We start from the raw sequence: 20,962 nt of genomic DNA, 5'->3' as shown, positions 1-20,962 counted from the left end.
ACATATACACCTACACGCACATGCACATTCACCCCAACATAAAATCCTCCACACATTCGACCACACCCATATACACTCCTGCGCACATATACACACCCCCAAATGTACCCTCAGCCCAATATATTCACACACACCCATATATTCCCCCCCAACATGTACTCCTTCATCTACCTGTACAAAAAGAGACAAGGACAAAGACACACACTCATCCAAACCAACACACCCTCCGCGGCGGGGGTGAATGGCTGGACCAGCAAGGATCGGTAGCAGTCCCAGGACGCCACCAGCCCAGCTCCGCGCTAGTGACCCACCCCCGCTCCAGCAGGGGCAGGAAACAGGTGAAGGAAGGCCTTCCCACCCCTCCACCCCCAGTGCTGTGTTGTGTGTAGGTGTTGGTGTATATGCATGTATGGTAGTGTGTGATACTATGGTGTAGTTAAAATTGAGGGGACAGGTGCTAGGACAAACGTGGGCAAAGTCCCGGGCCACTGGTCAGTGTTTGTCCCCTCACAGTCCCTGCACCCCAGAGTCCAGAGGCAGCGCCACCCAAGCACCCCCCACCACCACCAGCCAGGGCAAACACACAAACATCCCAGGCCGGCAGCCCCGACCCCCCAGCCCAGAAAGTGGCCGGCATGAGCAGTCCCCCCGGAGTCGACCCCCAGCCACCAACCGGCCACCCGGGAGCTGGGGTCTGCACCCGTCCAGCCATGCAACTGTCCATCTGGTCCCTGTGCATGTTTCTGTCATCTTGAGGATTCTTACCATTGTGTTAACCTCTTCCCCTACTCCCAGACCCCTCTCTTCTTGACTTCCATCTGTCTTCCTCCGTTATCCGCTCTGTCTCCCCCAGGCTCATTCCTATGTCTCAACCAGACCCCCCATGTTTGCTCTACTCCTCAATCCTGTTCCCTTGCCCCAACCAGTTTCCTCTCCTGGCTGCCCATTTGGGTCAGAGCACTCCGCGGGGTGGGACACTTCTCACCCTCAGTGTTCCCCTTCCTTGTATTGTTTACCTGTTCCATGCCTGTTCAGCCCCTCATTTGTCATGTTTCATCTGTGTTGTGTTCCTGTCTTCAATTAGTTTACTCTAGTCTTTGCCAAGTCTGCAGCCATCTTTAAAATGAGTGGTTCATAACAAAATGGCAGTGGATTCTGTATATTAATACAAGCTTTTCATGTGTACAAAATTTTATGTTTGTTGAGGGTTTTTTCTTAACCCTCATGTTGTCTTGATATTCTGTATATACCCTGTAAAAAATGACCAGCAAAGAAAAACTCCAGGGAGAGATTAGGAAGAACACATTCTCCATTGGGCGCCCAGCTAGTAGCAGTCCATTTTTATTGTTCCACATCTAGGCCGAGCAGTCCCTTCAATGTGGATGTTGGGCCTAAATTATGTGTGTGCAGTGTTGTCCTGAATGAGTGTTCATATTTTTGTGAATTCAGAACTTGAACCATTCAGTTTACAATTAACGTAAATGTGAGCACTTTATCTAATCTTGGATACACTATAGGAAAAGTCATCAAATTTAGTGTTAAAAAAAGATAATTAAGTGGTTAAATGGGCTCTCTTCAGTTAAATGTGGTGGTGGGTCATTTTTGACCTTTAAGACAACAGAGCTTTTGATTTTTCCACTTGTAGCATGTTGTCTGGAAACCCCCACACAAGCCTTTGTTACTGCCTTGCTGGAAGTTTCCCTATGAATTAATCTGACTCTCCTCATAATCTGTGAGAATCCTAAATTGGCCATTACCAGAGTTTAAGCCCAGACTTAAAATAAGGAGTAATCTTGTGTCACCACCACGAATAAAGGATCACTGTGCAAGCCGTACTTTATTTATTTTACTATCCACAAATTACTCAAGGACTTGATTACCGTAACAAACACAGGACTCCTGAAATATTTTAACAATATTTATTGACCACTGTTACCAGGTAAACACATAAAGGACTTGATAAAGCAGTTCTTAGGATGCTCTACCCATGCATTTGAAAGGCCTTGGCAGGGCTTTGGAAATTGCTGAGCACATCTGGAACAAAAGGTTGCGACGTCTTTTTCTTGAAGATGTAGAAGCCGTTGGTTCAAGGTGTGAAGCTGTAAAATATAATATTTATTAGAACTACAGTAAACTTCATGCTAATTAAATGTTAGAATACTGGTATAACTATGTGCCCCTCTCAGAGCATTCTGACTTACATTCTTGAAGATGTGCAGAGGAGGAGCAAGACTTCTGGCCATCAGGTACCAGACCAGCAGCGCTCCTTGCATTTGATTTCTTGAAGAGGAAACATTAAACAAAACAAACTGACAAAAATGAGAACAAGCTATAAAATAACCAAATGTTTCACTGATTTATGGAACAGTGCATGACATCAAATGATTAGTGTAAAACATTATCCTTACCTTCCAGTGAACACAGATTGTAGGTGTCATCCGAGTGAAAAAACGGAATCCACCATGCCTTTTCACAACCACAGGCTTAAGAGAGTCCTCTACAAATATCTTTGACTTTGCAAGTGAGCAGCTGAAATTTGACTCTCACATATATTGCCATTCTCACCGATGGAGAATTCCATGACATGGTTTGTCTCTGGCACCAAGGAGAGACTTGCTACTCCAACCACTTTTGACCCATTGTTGCATGGATTAGATGAGATAAATTTGTCTTGCTCTTCTGGATGAACATGTATAATATCCTCTTCAGTAGAAAGTGATTTTTGTTCATAGGTTTGCTCAGTAATATTTTTACACAGTAGCTCTGAACCTTTCATTCCTTTCAAGAACCCATGAATAGTACATAAATAGCAGTGAATGTCAGAGGACAAACCAGAGTCTTCAGTTGCTTCAAGCAACTCGCTTACAGCTCTGAAGGCCTTAGTCTGGAACTGTGGCCCCTGTGGCTTTTGGTTCTTGTCTCCAAAGTGTGTCTTAGTGGTGAAATTCTGTTTGGAGGTAGTTGAAGCCATATCTTACTAACAAGTCTTACTGGACTGGACTGTTCTGGACCCAAGTGGTCCAGACAGTGGTCCAAGGTGTTGTTTTCAGATGAATATTTGCATTGCATTTGCAAATCAATGTCCCAGAGTCTGGAGGAAGAGTGGAAAGGCACATAATCTTGAGATCTAGTGAGATGCTGGTGTTGGTCAACTGTGTTATATCAAGACCAATGTTAGTGCAGCCATCTACCAGGAAATTTTAGAGCACTTCATGTTTCCCTCTGCTGACATGCTTTTTGGAGATGGAGATTTCATTTTCCAGCAGGACTTGGCACCTGTCCACCCTGCCAAAAGTTCCAATACCAGCTTTAATAACCACAGTATCACTGTGCTTGATTGGCCAGCAAACTCGCCTGACCTAAACCCCATAGAGAGTCTATGGTGTATTGTCAAGAGGAAGATGAGAGACACCAGACCCAAAAATGTAGAAGAGCTGAAGGCTGCTGTCAAAGCAACCTGGGCTTCCATAACACCTCAGCAGTGCCACAGGCTCATCGCCTCCATGCCATGCCGCCTTGCTGCAGTAATTTGTGCAAAAGGAGCTCAAACCAAGTATTGAGTATGTTTACTGTACATGCAACATTTCTGAATTAAAAATAATTTTCAGTTGGTTTATATAATATTCTAATTTATAGATCCTGGAGTGGGGAGGTCTCCTGGAAGTTCTCTCCTTTGTCTTGACACATTAGATTTATTGACCTTTATTTGATCCACCATCTAATCTTTTAAACTTTTTAACTGCTTAAGTAAGAAAACAAAAGAATAACGTGAATGCAAATGAAATAAATCAAAAGATGTACAGTTGGAGAACAAAAAGCAAGGGTCACATTAGCTGAGTGGACATTACTTGAACTTGTTACCCCATTTGAAGAACAGATACCATATTGTATTTTACACTACTGTTGGTTATTGGCGAGGTTTATATGCTGCATATGAGACTTAAAAGGCTAGTACTTCTCATTCCATGATGCTGGATGGCACTGTCAAGCTATAGCAAAAATATCATTTTATTTCATAATTCAATAACTTGACTAAATATTGTCCAGTGAGGACAAGCAAAGAGTCCTCCAAGTACTTCTGGGAAGTTTGTTTACTTGGTGGTGATTTAAAACCTGTGGCACTTTTGAAATGAAGAGTTTTTAGGATGTAGAGTTATTCTGCCTTAGGGTTGTAAGAAGTCCGAGGGCACCAATGAAATTTATGACCCCCTCTTGTTCCTGGTAGGGATGCTGAACCCTGCCTTTGAAGGTGCTGATAAGCTTATGGTGTTTAGGTTCATCCTAATTTATGGCTGGGCGATTGAGTAACCATGGAGCCAAAGGTGCTTTGACCTTGAAAACTGATGGTACGATGGTAAAACTCCTTGCGGATGGTATTCATATGGGCACATTTGCCTATTTTGATTGCAACCAGATTGGAGCCCACCAACAACTTCATGTCCCATTGGTCTGATCCTACGTCTGCTTTACTTACAACCCCAAGAATGTATGATGGTCCTCTTCCTGCACACCCTACTACACAGCCCAATCTTGTTGCAAGTATTGCACATCAACTTTGTAGCTTGACAATTTCATCATTTTTGCACCGTGCTTTCTGAAACCTTCCAGTGTCTTATTTTCTCCTTTTGACTTACCATGACACTTGCTGCACGTATGAGTGGCCTCAATCTTCACGCATGTTGCCTCCCCTTTCTTGTTGACCTGTGAAGCAACCTCTTCCCACGGCCTGACCGTCTCAGTGGTCAGTGCTCACATCAGCTCATTTTCAAGTTGCAACTTCTGTGAGGCATCTTTGCCTCACAGTCTATGGGAAAATCCAAAGTTCAATACCATTTCAAATAGTCTAAGCTGTTCTAAAGCATCCTAATTACCCTGATTCATTGGGAACAGCTATTTTAATCAACAGGTGAAAAAACAGCTCTCTACAGTTGATCTGTGGACAGTCATGGTTAAGACAAAGGAACTAAGGACCTGTGGCTGTGCGTTGTGGTTCACAAGTCAGGAAAAGGGCTATTAGACCATATTTAAATGTTTTCAAGTTCCAGTGGCTACAGTGCAAAGCATTATTAAATACAAGATGTTCAGTACTGTGGAAAATCTCTGAGAATGTGGTCGGAAGCTAAAAGTGACACCTGTGCTAGCTTGGAAGATAGAGAGGTGAAAAAGAATCCAGTGATCATCACCAAGGCCAAACTGCTCACCTGCACAACCTCTCTCTTTGTGTCACTGTGACTTCATGTGCATCACCAGCACATTAAGGTAAACAAACACTTTTATAGGATAAACACTTTTACTTGGCTTTTCAGAGGTCACAACAACTGTGTGATATAAAAGTGTCCAGGAGTGATGCTGAGATGGCTTTAATATTATAAATTATGTTGATGGTTTGCTAGCTAGTTAAAGAAAAGAGCTAAATATGCATCAGAAGCTATAGAATATTACCTTTGGAATGTTATGGAATATTCCCTTGTAATTTAAGCTGTATAGTTAACGTTTCCTGGCTTATTCAGTAACTGTCTTTTTCCTTCAGAGTGGTGTCCTTTGACAAACCAGACCAATATTCTCAGACAACTTTGCAAAGCTAATAGGACTAGTTTCAAAACAAATACATTTTGGTTTTGCATAGCCTCCTAGAGAACATTAACTTCTCTGGGGTTAAACTGTTGATACTGAGAATAGCAACTTAACAGATGCACTGACTGATTATGCACTATTATAGACAAGTTTAATCTAATAAATATTTATGTTCATACATGCATTTGTGACTTTGCATTTGAAAGGTTTCTAATCCTGTCTATGTGCAGATGGTTTTGAGCTTACATGTAGCATCCTTAACAGAAAGCAGACACCGTAGACCTCTTAGTTTTGTTTGACACATTTATTGAGAAATTTTCATTAAAAGATCTAGATTTATCTATTAAGAGCTATTGCAGAGAAAAAAAAGCTAAATTTAAGTGCAACACAAAGCACCTGAACTGTTAACCCCAACTTGTGATAAATGGTTTAACCCTACGGTATTACAGAACTATTCGCTCTTATTAAGACCCAAAATCTGAGCTTCTGTGAAATGGTGAATAAGCTATATAGATCTACTTTATACGCCACGTCTTGTTTGACAAAACAGACGCGAGTACTAGACAGAACAGTGCTACTGACGTTTTCATTTATAAAATGCTTGTTTGAAAGTGGTTTGCCACCCAGACAACAGCAGTCCAGTGGTCAGAGCCTGATCACTCACGTAGTGATGGAGGAAAGTGCGCTATAGTATCTAACTACTCCTGCAAAGCATTTCTATTAAAATAATCTATTAAACTGGCAGTTACGTTTGAACTGTATTTGTATGAAAAGTACTGCATGAGTATTACAAACATGTAGATCGTAGAACATAAAAAGTAGTGTTAGAGAGAGAGAGAGAGAAAATCTTTAAGACCTTTGTGACCCATATAGATTTTGGAATAAAGTGTAAACAAAAACAATATGGAAAATAACCAGAAACTTCATAGGGATATCCTTGATAGTCTTTAACGTAAAAAAAAAAGCTAAGCGATATGATAGCAGTCGCTGTTGTTCATTTTGGAATCTAATAATGACTAATGAAAATTTAGAAATGAATTCTATTAATTCTACACCATAGAAAAACCACGAGTGTAAACTTCACATGGTGGCTGTTCATACCAGCATTTGGTCTGTGGTCAAAAATCATGTACTCTTAAAACACACTAACATACTAACCCAAGTGCGCACACACTACAGTCGTCCAGTCATTCAGTTACGGTGCCCTCATCCACCTCCTCACCCTGAGCTCTCATTCCTCTCACAGTTTGTGGGGGTTGACCCATTTGTACGTGCCCTCGTAACGGAAGCCCACCTTCTGTACCAGCTCATCTGCTTCTTGTGGTCCACGGCTACAAGAGAAAGGGACAAGAGTTACTGTTAACTAGTTACTCTTAACTAGAGTTAAGAGTTACTGGGACAGCAATGCACTCAACATGTTTTACGGAAAAAAAATTAGGCCAGAAACAGATCTCCGTTTAAACATTTACAAACATTTCAACTCTGACAAACATTTATTTTACCTTCCATATTTATAGCTAATGGGGGGTGTTTTTTCCTCCTCTATCTGATGAAGGAGCGGTGTAAAGATCCTCCACGCTTCCCGCAGTTCATCACTTTAGGATGAGAGAAAATGACGAGAGAAAACAACCCAGCAGTCAGTCAAATAAGCGCGTGATTCAGCACCTTCCCCCAAAAAACGTTGCTTGCACTCCTACAGTACGTGTCGACCCATTCAACACGGCAATACGGCAGCCTAGTGGGAACTGGTCTCACCTGCGCACAAAGTGCATCTGACTGCCACAGAAGACGTCCAGAATCAGACGCTCGTACGCGTCAGGGAGCTTGACGTCCTGAGAACAGGTGGAACGTGGGGCTCAACGCACGAGGCCTTTCACATTGTATTTTTTTTTTCATTTAGCTACGTGCAGATGAACTCATCTAATCCAATAAAAGAATGAACCTGCTGTTTGGTTAAATTTTTCTGCTATAAACAAAAAAGTATGAGCTTTTATACTATACTCAATCACCAAAATAAATAAATAAATAAACAAACAAACAACCTCCAGTGCAGGGGTCACCAACGTGGTGCCCACATCACGAGTCGCCCGCGGGCTTGTTTTAAAAATAGCTCACTATAGTGCCATAGCGCTGCATCGTTTACGTTTTTGCTACTATAATAGATTGTCTCTTCCCACTTAGCAATTGACACTCGCACACGCACAACTTTCGTTCGCCACCTTTTCGTTGATGTGTAATCTGGAAGCCCTCCGCAATAATTGGTATCCAAGAAGTAGCTCCCAGTTTCAAAGGTTGGTGACCCCTGCTCCAGTGTATCGTCCCTCAGATCATGTTGGTCAATGTTCTTGGAATTCTTACGTGCTAAACCCAGCGTGGCACACGTGCTAAACCCAGCGTGGCACACGTGCTAATCCCAGCGTGGCACACGTGCTAAACCCAGCGTGGCACACGTGCTAAACCCAGCGTGGCACACGTGCTAAACCCAGAATCTCTGGCATGTATAGATTTCTACCGCTGAGGTGTGGCAGTCACCCTGTATCTGCTGCGGTAGGTCAGGTCCAGCTCCGTCTCCTCGGGACTGAAGAAAACGCCGGGCTTCTTGCTCATCATCTTGGCGTAGACGGCCTCGTCGGGCTGCACACGCACCACCAGCTCGTTTCGCCGGCACTCGGCGTTGAAGATGTCCCCCGGCACGTCGGTGAACTGTAGCCGCACTTCAGCTTTGCGCTCGTTCAGTGCCTTCCCACACCTTAGGATGAAGGGAACACCTGGGGGAGGAGGACAGGAGAACTTTCCCAGCCGAAGACTGGTATCTTCATACCCCCCCCCCCAAACACCGAGACAATAAAAAGCCAAGATGGTGGTCTGGCCTTGTGAAACAAAGGCTATTAATACCAGTACAAAGATAAAACTTCTACTTACCATCCCAACGTTCATTTCTCACATAGAGAACAGCTGTGGCAAATGTAGCCTGCGTGGAACCTTTAGGAACCGTAGGGTCATCTAAATATCCCAGCTTAGCTTCTCCCTCTCCTTCTGGATCGCCTACATACTGGCCCAAAACCACGTCAGAGAGAGTAACTGGAGCAATGCACTTCAGCACCTTTACCTGCAGGGGGCAACAGAGGGGTTATAACAGGAGAAAACGGAGGTGCACCACCCTGCTTCTCACTGATGAAACTCTGAGACAGGACAGACAAAAGGAAACATCTAACAACATAACAGAAGTATGTTAACTTGTGTGGCATGATCCTCTACTATTCAACATAAACCACTGTGAGAACATCAGGTCATGTCAAGAAGGTAATCACATCTTGCTTCTATAAGGGATTCATTAGTAAAGTGGGAGTACGTCCTCTGCTGACAGTGCAGCAGTGCGAGGGTTAAACCTGATTTCTCATCAAGCTTCTTACCTTCTCATCCCTCACATCATCAGAGCTGGTGGAGGCAGGTTTCTCCATAGCAACCAGACTCAGCATCTGCAGGAGGTGATTCTGCATGACATCACTGGACCCAGTAAGGGCGGAGGAGGGGAAACAGCAGTTAGTAAAGCATGCAGGTGTGGTATTAATACTCACAGCTCCCTCGCTAGGGACAGTCGTGACCACCTAGGTACTGCAGGTTTATTGTATTATTGTATTTATACTCCAAGCTTAAATGTCAAAGTTCCTTTTTGCAAATGTAGCTTGGCTTGTAGCTTGTTTGCAGGCATGACAACAACATGGAAAGACACTTTAATATTGCTCCTTATTCCCACACACTGCAATGATTTTGTTATTTGGCCAGAAAGTGGAGTACCATCTCAGTCAGACATTCTAACTGCTTACCGGATGATGCCGAAGTCATCGAAGTATCCACCTCTTCCCTGGGTCCCAAAAGGTTCTTTGAAGGTCAGAACTACGCAAGCCACACTATCCCTGTTCCATATGGGCCCAAAAATCCTGTTTCCAAACCTGGAGAAGAGGAGTATTTATTAGGGATGAGCAGAAGCTGAACCATCACAACCACAGGGCAAGAGCTTTCAAAATCAGGTTAACACTGTTGTCATGCCAATAACAGTTGCATCTGACAGCCAATTACAGTGGCAGAAAAGGACCAGGAGAAAATGAGAGATGTCAGAGGGACAAAGGGTGCAGGGGGGGGAGGGCAGTAGGAGAGTACCTGAATGTTGTTTTAAGGAGGTGCTTGACAAAAACAGAGACATGGGGGGGAAAAGAAAAATAGGAAAGAGAAAATCATTCAACAAAGAAGGAAGGAAGGATGAAGGAGACAGCATGACCGAGCAAGAGGAGCCTACCTGAGGACCATCAGGTTCTGCACCATCTCTTTTCCAAGGTAATGGTCTATACGGTAGATCTGGTCCTCGGCGAAGAGAGACGAAAGGTGATTGGACAGCTCCTCTGAGCTCTGGAGGTCACGACCGAACGGCTTCTCCACGATCACTCTGTTCCATCCCCTTTAAATCACACAGCAGAACTTTCTCACTCTCAAGAGTCTGCCGCCAGGCATTACCAATCGCACACAGAGGTCCTGTGTGCTTGTGTATGGTGCTCAGCTGAAAGCTCATTGGCCCTCACTTGGTGCTCATGCAGTGGTGGCGGATGTTCTTGGTGACGTCGAGGTAGACGCTGGGCGGGAGGGCGAGGTAGAACAGGCGGTTTGCCTCAGCTCCGCCGGGCAGCGAGAGCAGGTGTGAGTGCAGTTTGGAGAAAGCGGCCTCGTCTCCGTATTTGCCACTCATGTAGGAGTTACGGCCAAAAAAGGCCTCCAGGCGGTCTGCTTCGGTATCCGCCACCTGAGGGAGGGAATCGGGGGGGGGGGGGGCATTTCTAGAAACGGAGGAGTTGCAGAGGTGTGCGCACAGACACTGAGGGAGGAATTACCTTCAAGTAGGGTAGGCAGGCTGCGCGAATGGCACCCACAGTCAAGTCAGAGCGGGCAAAGCCAACAAAGTACGTTTGTTCTGGGAGAAGGCCATCTCTGAACAACCACCTGAGAGAGAGAGAGAGAGAGAGAGAGAGGGAGAGGGAGAGGGAGAGAGAGAGAGATTCAAAGAAAGTTCAGTGCGTTTTGTGATAATGTAGTGTTCGTAATGCAAAACAATTATTACAACACATCAAAACAAGCCTTCCTACCACAGAGTGGGGTAAATCTTCTTTTTGGCCAGATCTCCCTAGTAAAAACAAAAGCAAAAAAAAAATTTATCCACGTAGTTCTATACAACTCTGATTGATGTCCGTAATCTATGTAGTAAATACGGAGCACATGAAGGCATCTCGGCACTCAGACATGTAAGATCCGCCCTAATTCACATGTACACACACACTAGAGTGCACCGAGGGTGTACGAAACACGAGCGCTGGACCGGTGGTGTCACAGCTTGCACATCACCTTGCACAAGTCCCATCCCCTTAGCTAATAATCTGGCCTAAAGCTCAAGTGACTCAACGGCTGCAGTTGGAGTGCAAAGCGCGTGGAGATATGGCACCGTTTGAAATGAGCAAACATTGCTTTCTCTGAAGCACAATAAAGACAGGTCTCAGGTCAGCCATACGAGCTCTGATAGAAGATTAAGAATTAATGAAGCAAGCTAGCAAATACATTTTGGCCTACAATTATGCAATGACATCACTGACTAACTACAAATCACACTATTGCCAAATGAAAAGTGTGTCTGCATGGTCATGCTTGGATCTACGTTTACTATACTGCACATCACTGACTACACAAGTATACCGGTTTATACAAAAAACAAGCATGTGAACTAGGATACCACAAAGACTCGAGGTAAGGATCCTAGGCGGGAGGCACACACACCATATAGTGTTCATAGGGTGCCATCAATGCAGAAATGACTGCTCTTCAAAATGACTGCTCTTCAAAATGACTGCTCTTCAAAATGACTGCTCTTCAAAATGACTGCTCTCAGAACTTTGTTGGCGGTTCCAAGTTTGTCTGGGTGTTCCACAGCACAGATGGACCAACATGGCATGTAAATATGTGGCAGAAATTTGGTACATTTTTGTTAATCTGGGTGTTAAATTAACAGCGTGTCATGCCTCCCAGCCCAGAGCCATAGCTTCATTCACCAGTCAGCTGTTACGCGGCCATAATCCAACCCTCCCCCTGGGGCTGCTGAACGGAAAGTGCTGACTAGGAATGACTGCACACAATCTGGCTCCCTCACACCACACCTATTCCTAAAGAATGAACAACAAAAAAAACGAAGAGAAGGAAGGTCATCGGGCTCTTCGAGGACACAGGGCAACAGTAATACTTCCGTTTTGACATACTTGTATGACCAGTTTTGGATGCTTCATTTTTGTGCTTCACTTTACCGGCTGACCTGGGTAAAGCTTTATTGTGCATTTTTTTTGTTTCCAGCACGCTTCCAAGTCAGCCTGACCAGACAGTTCTTTCACAACATTCAGCCAATCAGTGGCCTGCTGTCATCATCCCTGACCAATCAGTATTCAAGGCCATGAAAGGTTCACCATTATACAGTTTTAGTGCATTACTCAAGCTCCTACACTCCACCATACTGTCTGCATAAAGCCCATTTCCTCATTCAGATCTGCTCACTTTCTTCCCTGATTTCATAACTGCGTCTCCATTTCCCTCCTCAGAGAAAGACAGAATCCATAAAAGGGGAATCCAAGACACAGCTGAATGTTTAGTCAATTGCATACTGATATGAATTAAACAGTGTTTAATGTATTTAAGCAAGAGCTACTGTTTTAATTACTGTTTACAATCACTGTTAAGATTCCGATGATACTGAGAATTTACAAGTTTTGCAAGGATTTATATGCTTAGAAATATCCAGATTTTTACGCCTGCCTTAGCCGCCCCCCCCCCCTATAATTCTTGAAGTTATTTTACAAAAGGTGTTGTTCAAATAAACACTAGTAATAACTGCATTATTTTATTTTATTAACTTCCTGCAAGGTAGGTTTGTAATTGTGTAATTATACATGGTTGATATATGATACTAAGTGGACCTTGAACACAGAACTTAAGCCTAATTTTTAGAATATTATCATAAAATTGCATTACTGGTTAGGAACATTACGATCAGTTACAACCCTTTCCCTTATTTCAGTGAAAACATGAGTTACAAGAGGCCCCTTTCTCTCACACACACACACACACACACACACACACACACACACACACTCCTTGTCTCACCGAGGCACCCATAATGATGAAGATATGGACGTCGGACTGGTGAAATTCCTCATCATTGTACAGCTCTCTCCTCAGCTCCCCGAAAACCTCAGAGCGAGAGAGGGGCAGGTTGCTCATCTTCTCTACAAGAGATGTAAGAAGATGGTCAGACGTGATGCTTCGGCCCAATGCTCAAAAGCTGCTTTTCTAATAGCATCCAGAACCAACTCCAACAATCAGAGGTTCAAGGAAGTAACAGAAATAACTGTGTACTGTCCGGAGGCAGTTTACAAATATCTACATTAATGAACAAAAATTTAGAAATGTATACAAAGTTTGTGTGATTCCACTTTGGTAGTTCTGATTCTGAGTACTGGTGTGAAAGCAGCACTAGATACACAGTACAGTTGTTCAATTCCAGTCCTGAAGAGCCAGAGTTCAGCACAGTGTAGTGCTTACCCTGCTCCAACACCTGGTAAGCACGTTGAATCAAGTGTCTGAGCAGGGAAATCCAGCTGAAGTCAAAGGTAAAGCTTTTTGGAAAAGTTCAGCTTTTTTGGAAATTTGCACATGCACAAATCATGAGGGAGTTGGGATACTAACAGACACATAGAAGTTTGCTGCTGAGGACAAGCAGAGTCACAATGACAAAGCAAAGCAGCAAGTTACTGAAAAAACAAGACTGCGAGTATACGATTCTCAAGACTGATTTTAAAGAAGAAAATAGTTGAAATCAACTACGACAGGGAGATGTTGATTATTTTCAATATTCAACTGTTGAGTTCCTTACCCATGTTATGTGCTTCAAGAGCCTTAAGAGACTGTCAAGGTAAAATAATACCACTAATGACCATCTGGTTTGACATTTCAAATGTTACAACAGTAACATTTCATACAAAAACATACACTTTACACCAGAAAATACGGACTAAACGTAGACACACACACACACACACACACGCACACACACAACGTAACCCTGCCAGGCTGCCCTTGGTCTGTTGGGACCGACGCTAACCGAATATTTGTGCACGAATTCTAACTTACCAACTAAAGCAACGAATCTCTTTAAGTTAAGACAGTCTAGATGAAGTCTAGATATTGAGCTATAATGTTATTCCAACCCGGACTATATTAAAGGGCTAAATAATAAGCCTCCCGGTGCCCTGCACTTGATGAACTACACTGGTGTTTTGAGGCTCTGCCGGATAGTGACCGAGCTAGACACCACTTGGACCTAAAGCTAGGTAGTCTAACTGGACACCCCCGAGACTAGCTGACCGAAGTTGGTCATATAAGAGGATGTTCGCCCTTTACATCACACTGATGCCGCTAGCTAGCCACTAGTGGACATCCCAAACTCCCAACTTGCAACAAAACACACCTCGCCGGGACGACTAGCGTTAGCTCGCTACTTACATGTACGCGCTCACTGGTGCACGCAGAAAGAAAACAGCCAAAAAGGCGAAACTCTTACAGCACAGTTGCGAGCCGAGAGACCTCGAATAACCGCTTGCTAGCGGCGCGTTTCTTTAACACTGCTTCCTTCTTCCCCATTAGTATGATGGGCCGTCTCGGTGGTGTTATTGGTTTAGAGGAGCACTCACCAGTACTCGGCCCACCTCCCGGTCCTGCCCAGTCCAATGACGCCATACGAGCAAGACAGGGCGGGTGGGGAGAATAAATAAGCAAATCATGGTTCTTACTGACTGATGAATCGAGTTGAGTAAAACAAATAACTCGTGATTGTTCCAAAGTCATTTATTAGCGTACTCAAAAGGAGGTTAGCGAAGGTAAAATGAGCTAGAACCTAATGTATTCCTGATAGCTTTGTGATAGTCAGTGCTTCTGTGTTCACACCAGCGCCCACTGGTGATCAGAATGATCTACAGCAAGACTTCTTTCAAGAACACTTTACATTCAAAGGTGAATTGGCACTTTGAATTAGAGATGGCTACAGCAGAGACAATTCACAGAAGACTTTTTTTTTCTCAAAATATGTGTTGGCGTAATACATCCATGTTACATCAAATTATTGTACAATAGTGAGTTCATTCCATGCCACCTACATAACTGTGTCTTATAACCTGTCTGTGAAAATAGGTTCCAGTAGGTTTCTACATTAATGGCAACACTAGTTTGAAAGAAAGGACAAAAAGACATGAGGTTATGTGGCTTACACCTGACCAATTCCTGACTTTCAGATTAAGCCTAGTCAGTTCCTCTTTCCTCTGGATTGAACATAAGGCCACAAGACAACGCCATTCCAGATCAGCGGAATACCCAGTGCTGGTATTTGTCAGCCGGGTTGCAGTTTTTCATAATGGCTTTACCACCTTCTACTGTTAGACACTTGTTAAACACTTTACTCAGCAGAAGATAATACTGCAGGGGGGAAACAAACAAAAACAAGTTACACATGGAAATAAACATCACTTAAGCAACAAAATGTTGGTGGCTACGCCCTGCGCAGCAAGAATGCTGCTTTGAGGTGGTTGTGTCACCTCTGCTGACAGGAGGGATAATGTCCACTCCTGCTGTGGGGCTGTTGCCTTGCCGGGACCTTTAGTGCTGCACAGCTCAATGCGTACGGGTTCGGGCTCGATGGTGGCATGGAGACACAGCTGCAGTGCTGTGTTGTGCTGCAGCTCCTGCTGAGATGTGTACTCAAAATGCTGGTGGGGGGGATAGGCTGTGGTATAACATTTGTTTGTATATTTATTTATCAACGAGGTACATTTATGGTCCGACAATGCTCCCGGCTTTAAAGTTTATTTAATAGCGTTTTACACCATGCATGCCCCTGTTAAGAAATATGTCAAACTAGGAGTATTAAAATGCCAAGGGCTGTGTTGACAAACCAGTAACCCACATTTTGTTCACTTAACCAATCAAGGAGTATAGCACTCATGCTGTAAAAAGTACCACTCCGATACCCTCCGGTCACATGTAATAATTTTAGAAACATGGCAAATCATCATAATATACAGTTGTGATCAAATTTATTCAACCCCCAATGCTGCGAAGGGTTTTATGGAATTCAGTGCACATTTGTAATTGTGTTCATAATGAAATCTTACAAGGACTTGTTAAAGAACTAAATGCAACTAAGATAGCATCAATTTTTTTTGTCATAAAGTATTAAATGGCCTTTTTGTGATTTCTTCATTGACACAATTATTCAACCCCTTTACGACTACCACTCCTAAGAACAGAGGTTCATTCCAGTGTTTTCCATCAGGTATTGAAAACATCTGTGGATGTCAACGAGCAGCAATCAAGCATGATAAGCACCAATTAGGCAGATTTAAAAGGACTGTGATACTCAGCTCCTTCTAGACATCTACTGGTGTGTTTCCAAGCATGGTGAAGGCAAGAGAATGGTCCCAGAAGACAAGAGAAGAGGTTATTGCTCTTCACAAGAATGGCAATGGATATAAAAAGATTGCGAAGTTGTTAAATATTCCAAGAGACACTATCGGAAGTATCATTCGCAAGTTCAAGTTAAAGGGCACAGTGGAAACGTTACCTGGTCGTGGCAGAAAGAAGATCCTGACCGCGACTGCTGTGCGCTACCTGAAGCGTAATGTGGAGAAAAATCCCCGCGTGACTGCTAAGGAACTGAAAAAAGACCTGTCAGATGTGGGCACTGAAGTTTCAGCTCAGACAATAAGGCGCGCACTGCATAACGAAGACCTCCATGCCAGAACGCCCAGACGCACCCCCTTGCTGACTCCAAAGAACAAGAAAAGTCGACTGCAGTATGCCAAAAGTCATGTGGACAAGCCACAAAGGTTTTGGAACAGTGTACTGTGGTCAGATGAAACTAAATTAGAACTGTTTGGGACAATGGACCAGCGCTATGTTTGGAGAAGGAAGAACCAGGCTTATGAACAAAAGAACACCTTGCCTACTGTGAAGCATGGCGGGGGGTCAATTATGCTTTGGGGCTGTTTTGCTTCTAATGGTACAGGAAAGCTTCAACGTGTGCAGGGTACCATGAATTCCCTTCAGTACCAGGACATCTTGGAGGAAAATGTGATGGAGTCAGTCACAAACCTGCGGCTTGGGAGACGTTGGACCTTCCAACAGGACAATGATCCGAAGCACACATCCAAGTCCACTAGAGCATGGTTGAACATGAAAGGCTGGAACATTCTAGAGTGGCCATCGCAATCACCAGACTTAAATCCAATTGAGAACCTCTGGTGGGACCTAAAGAAGGCAGTTGCAGTGCGCAAGCCTAAGAATGTGACTGAACTGGAGGCTTTTGCCCATGAAGAATGGGCTAAGATACCCATAGGTCGCTGCAAGACACTTGTGTCAAGCTATGCTTCACGCTTGAAAGCTGTCATAACTGGAAAAGGATGTTGTACTAAGTACTAAAAAATAATGTCACTAGGGGGTTGAATAAAACTGATAATGATGTGAGCACAGTAAAGACATTTGTGGTTATTCCATCATAAATATTATGTTATGTTTGTCTAATTTATAAGTGCCTCTTTGATATAATTGTAAATAAGATGACTGAAATGATCAAAATCAATGTCAAACTGGCCAAAACACTTTATTTCAGTGGGGGTTGAATAAATTTGATCACAACTGTATTTTCAAAGCCATTAGAGGTCACATGACCGTACCTGGTTTCCACCCATGTAGTGGCACGTGTATAGAATCACAGGCTTCCTTATGGGCCTCTTCTCACCAATATCAAGGCAAGTGCTTGAGCCCAGGTTCTTCAGCTACAAACACAAACACACTGAAACTGACAAGTTTATAAGAAATATAAACTTATAATATATACACACACACACACAATCAGTGTGCCACAGTTGAATTAATTTCACTTTAGTAAATAAGAAATAAGAATTAAGTAGGTAACTAACTCAGAATGAACACAATCCATATTACACTGCAAGTTCATATTGATTCACCAAGCTGAAACTCAATGTGTTATGAGGGTTACACAGAGGGTGATGTGTGCTACAATAATTCCTTGGAGTAATATTACCGAACCAAACTGGGCTGGGAGCAGCTCTGGCACAAAGGCTTCTGGATAAACGTTCTCTAGGTACCAGGAGAAATTTTTACAGTCCAGACTTTTCCGCAGTTCCAAACGGTGCAAAATGTCACCATAGGACTTCTGCAATACTCCAGGCAAAGAAGAGAGGAGGTGATCAAAATCAAGTATTCAGGCTAGTCGAAATATTTACAAAAAAAAAAAATCTTACTATTGTTGGTTTTAGAAGTGTTAGTACACAATACTGGGTTGGGCTTTTTTTTAACAACAATGACCATGTATAGCAAGACTAGCATTAAATACAAGTTAATATGTATATATGTACAGAATGTTTACTTCCTGGTTTTCAACCAATAAAATGGGTTCATGTCCAGTAAGCATCAACCTACATTGTGTGCTATATCAGCAGCCTTCTTGTTCCTGCGGTAGAATATATTCTTATAGTCGTCCATCCACACCTCGGCTGCCCGCACCTGGTTGCGCACAATAACTTCTAAGCCCTTTGGAAAGGTATAGGGACTCCAGGTACGGAAAATATGCCCCACCACAGAGCAGGGGACAATTGTCAGTTGACCCCCACACATCCACACCTGGACAGACAACCAATACACACAACGTGGAAACAGTATGGGACTATACATACCACCCTTTATAGTAAGCATTTTTTTCGTATTCAGTTACCATAAGTGCAATTTATGATGAATTCACAGTTCTAGAGTAGAAATGCTACTTTGGAAAAGGGGCCTTTCAAGCCCAATCTAAAGAACATGCAAATACAAGTACCAGCTAAGCCTCAAGTTGGATGGCGAAACTCACCCTGAAGGACATTTCAATATTCTCTCCTCCCCAAATCTCCATCTGGTCATCATAGGACCCAATATGCTCAAAAAAATCTTTATAAATGGAAAACAGGCCTCCAGCAAACACTGGAGTCCTGAAACACAAGAACAACCAATTTGATGTGATTTGTTGCAATTGTGTTGATTCTTGCTGCAAATTATAGTGTCTATGTGACAGCTGTGTGTGAAAGGTTTCAAGCATGAATGAATGCAGAAAACAGTTAAGTGCCCTTACTTCACAGGGTAAGTCTCATCTTTATATATCAATTTCTCTTGTACAGGAACAGACTCCCATGCAAAATTCAGTGCCCAGTCAAAGCTTCCACGATTTCGAGGTCGGTCACCAGGAATTGGCTTGGCAAACTTTAGTGTGTTTGGATCAATTACAGCAATTTCTGGACTCACAACAGCCCTGGGTTCTTTCACCAACTGCACCAAGAGAGGCTCCAACCAGCCATCGAAACACTCACCTGAGAACGGATAAAAGAAAGAAACAACTAGACTTTTAAAACACGTGCACGCCATTACAGTCACTATTCACTGAACAATAGGGAGTCTTTCAATATGCCACCAGGCTGATGTCCAAAGGTACACCCGACTCACAGTGAGAGTCCAGGAAGGTAAGCACCTGTCCCTGAGCCTCTCGGGCTCCCAGCAGCCGGGCAGGAACCAGTCCCTTCCTCTGCTTCTGCCGCACAACACGCACCACCTTCAGAAGCTCTACATGCATCTCCAGCGGAGCCTTCAGATGATCTGCCAAAAGACCTCCTATTTACCAAGCTGAGAGCGAGAGACATGCCATTGATCCAGTTATCATTTTCTTGCGATTTCATAGTTTGCAGTGCTAAAATGGGTTTACAAGACACAGTCTGGCATCTTCTGCCTACCGTGGGTGCTGGCGTCGTCCACCAGAATGATCTCTCTGAGCAGGAGAGCAGGAGAGGTGTGAAGGACACTATAGATGGTGCGGAGAAGAGTGGACCATGCCTCATTGTGAAACACTATGATCACACTAGTGTCTGGCAAAGGGGGGCACCGGCTAAACCTCCTCTCCACACACCTTGAAAAATGGACCATGAGAGAAACCCGACCCATCAAACTCTCTGTGTCTACTACTGATTTAAGAAAGATATTTTGCAATGAATAACTGCAAACCTTTCACTTAAATCATGTAACTATCGGGTTTGATGGGAGATGTCATAAAGGACATAATGACAAACAGACCTCTGTTTACAGAAATGTTAAGATCCAGCTTCCTTACAGTACTCACTCTGTGTGGCGAGTGTCGTTGCCAAGGCTGCGGTGCAGAGAGATGCGGTCACTGGCAAACTGGTTGAAGCCAGTCGCTGCCATACCCTTTTCTTTCTCTATCAATTCGGCTGGGCTCAATTTGTCCATAACAAACGCTCTGCCATTGGCCCCAGGACCCTCAGGTTTCTCTGGTGGCCTTGCAAGGTGAGGCCAAAGGTCCTCTGGGCTGTAGAATCCATATGGGCAACTCACATCTGCCCTTCCTGCAGAAATGTCTGGTAACGGTGGAAGGAGACCTCTGTTTTTAAAAGGAACGTTGTTGCCTGAACTCCTAGGAGCTTTGAGGGGCAGAGCATGCAGGTCTTGCCCCAGGTGATTCAGACTCTGTCTGTTTTTCTGCTGCATATATAACAAAGTCAGGAAAATACTTAAAGCTACTAAAAGAAACATAAAGAGTAGCCTGAGTCTGTGAAACCGCACACGCATCCTGTGGACAAGCAAAGGGAAAGCTTATGAGTCAGTCCTTTAGAGAGAGGACCAAACTAGTCCATGTGCTACTGCTGCAATCCATGTTTTAGTGTTTTCCTTCTAGCACACCTGACTCAACTCTTCAGCTGATTAAGGCTTCCGTTACTTTAAAATGAGTAAGTTTAGTTTTTACATATTTTAAGAAATAACCACAAGTGCTTAGAATATTTATTAAAATTACTTTGAAAGGTGCTCAGAAATTATTAGTTTTCTTTCACATATACGGGCAAATGAATTCAGTATAGGCCGTGTTTATCCGTCTGCGAAATCGCCTACGAAATAAAAAACGCAATGCATATTTCTAAACCTTCCTTGTAAAAAAAACAAAACAAGAGAAAGACAAACAAAAACAACAAAATGCTCGGTGCATATTTGCCACTTTTAGAGATCAAGATGAGTGCACTTTGGGTCAGGAAGGCATATCAACTGACAAAACTATGCGGCGTAACATTTTAAGTGTCCTTCAAGACCCGTTATGATATTCAATATTCCATAGTCCATCATTAACAAGTACTGCATTTTATCATTCGCCCTAATTTAATTCGGGTCAAATAAATATTTATCCTCAACACTACTACTATGT

General features: G+C 43.3%; 2 protein-coding genes and 1 long non-coding RNA gene across 8 annotated transcripts; all 3 read right to left on the bottom strand.

The window, feature by feature from the left end:
• Window positions 1-2,007: 2,007 nt before the first annotated feature.
• Window positions 2,008-4,878, bottom strand: LOC143484757 (uncharacterized). Its single transcript, XR_013122707.1, has 3 exons — window positions 4,635-4,878; window positions 2,202-2,280; window positions 2,008-2,099 (listed from the first exon to the last, which is right to left on the bottom strand). It is a non-coding gene; the product is annotated as an uncharacterized LOC143484757 (long non-coding RNA).
• A 990-nt stretch (window positions 4,879-5,868) lies between these two features.
• On the bottom strand, window positions 5,869-14,643 carry g6pd (glucose-6-phosphate dehydrogenase). 4 transcript variants are annotated; one of them, XM_076983822.1, is made up of 15 exons: window positions 14,161-14,316; window positions 13,532-13,562; window positions 13,201-13,256; window positions 12,763-12,884; window positions 10,710-10,747; window positions 10,458-10,566; window positions 10,152-10,369; window positions 9,872-10,030; window positions 9,402-9,527; window positions 8,988-9,081; window positions 8,497-8,683; window positions 8,107-8,342; window positions 7,330-7,406; window positions 7,077-7,169; window positions 5,869-6,905 (listed from the first exon to the last, which is right to left on the bottom strand). In XM_076983822.1, the coding sequence occupies exons 4-15, from the start codon at window positions 12,877-12,879 to the stop codon at window positions 6,815-6,817; spliced, it is 1,545 nt and encodes a 514-aa protein (XP_076839937.1). In that variant the 5' UTR covers window positions 12,880-12,884; window positions 13,201-13,256; window positions 13,532-13,562; window positions 14,161-14,316; the 3' UTR covers window positions 5,869-6,814. The 4 variants fall into 4 exon arrangements, with proteins under 4 accessions (XP_076839937.1, XP_076839935.1, XP_076839934.1 ...); XM_076983820.1 differs by lacking the exon at window positions 13,201-13,256; XM_076983819.1 differs by lacking the exons at window positions 13,201-13,256; window positions 13,532-13,562; window positions 14,161-14,316 and adding an exon at window positions 14,349-14,643.
• On the bottom strand, window positions 14,488-20,922 carry LOC143484841 (polypeptide N-acetylgalactosaminyltransferase 6-like). 3 transcript variants are annotated; one of them, XM_076983817.1, is made up of 10 exons: window positions 19,871-20,922; window positions 19,488-19,660; window positions 19,204-19,353; window positions 18,836-19,070; window positions 18,578-18,695; window positions 18,151-18,234; window positions 17,753-17,884; window positions 17,382-17,483; window positions 15,246-15,416; window positions 14,488-15,126 (listed from the first exon to the last, which is right to left on the bottom strand). In XM_076983817.1, exons 1-10 carry the CDS (start codon window positions 20,335-20,337, stop codon window positions 15,013-15,015), a joined length of 1,746 nt encoding a protein of 581 aa, XP_076839932.1. In that variant the 5' UTR covers window positions 20,338-20,922; the 3' UTR covers window positions 14,488-15,012. The 3 variants fall into 3 exon arrangements, with proteins under 3 accessions (XP_076839932.1, XP_076839931.1, XP_076839933.1); XM_076983816.1 differs by having other exon boundaries at window positions 18,151-18,351; window positions 19,871-20,921; XM_076983818.1 differs by lacking the exon at window positions 19,871-20,922 and having other exon boundaries at window positions 18,151-18,351; window positions 19,204-19,380; window positions 19,488-19,624.
• Window positions 20,923-20,962: the final 40 nt, after the last annotated feature.

The sequence above is a fragment of the Brachyhypopomus gauderio genome, chromosome 21 (genome assembly GCF_052324685.1).
Source record: "Brachyhypopomus gauderio isolate BG-103 chromosome 21, BGAUD_0.2, whole genome shotgun sequence".
In the NCBI taxonomy this organism is placed as follows: Eukaryota; Metazoa; Chordata; class Actinopteri; order Gymnotiformes; family Hypopomidae; genus Brachyhypopomus; species Brachyhypopomus gauderio.
This window is presented reverse-complemented; position numbering and strand designations above follow the sequence as displayed.

Coding starts and splice junctions, on each gene's coding strand:
- g6pd (XM_076983819.1), bottom strand. CDS start 14,502: ATGACTTTGGAACAATCACGAGTTATTTGTTTTACTCAACTCGATTCA. Junction 8,684..8,987: donor ATGATGTGAGGGATGAGAAG/GTAAGAAGCTTG, acceptor TGCCCCCTGCAG/GTAAAGGTGCTGAAGTGCAT. Junction 7,407..8,106: donor CCTACCGCAGCAGATACAGG/GTGACTGCCACA, acceptor ACCTGTTCTCAG/GACGTCAAGCTCCCTGACGC.
- LOC143484841 (XM_076983816.1), bottom strand. CDS start 20,337: ATGCGTGTGCGGTTTCACAGACTCAGGCTACTCTTTATGTTTCTTTTA. Junction 19,071..19,203: donor TACCTTCCTGGACTCTCACT/GTGAGTCGGGTG, acceptor ATCCGTTCTCAG/GTGAGTGTTTCGATGGCTGG. Junction 18,696..18,835: donor GATGAGACTTACCCTGTGAA/GTAAGGGCACTT, acceptor CTTGTGTTTCAG/GACTCCAGTGTTTGCTGGAG.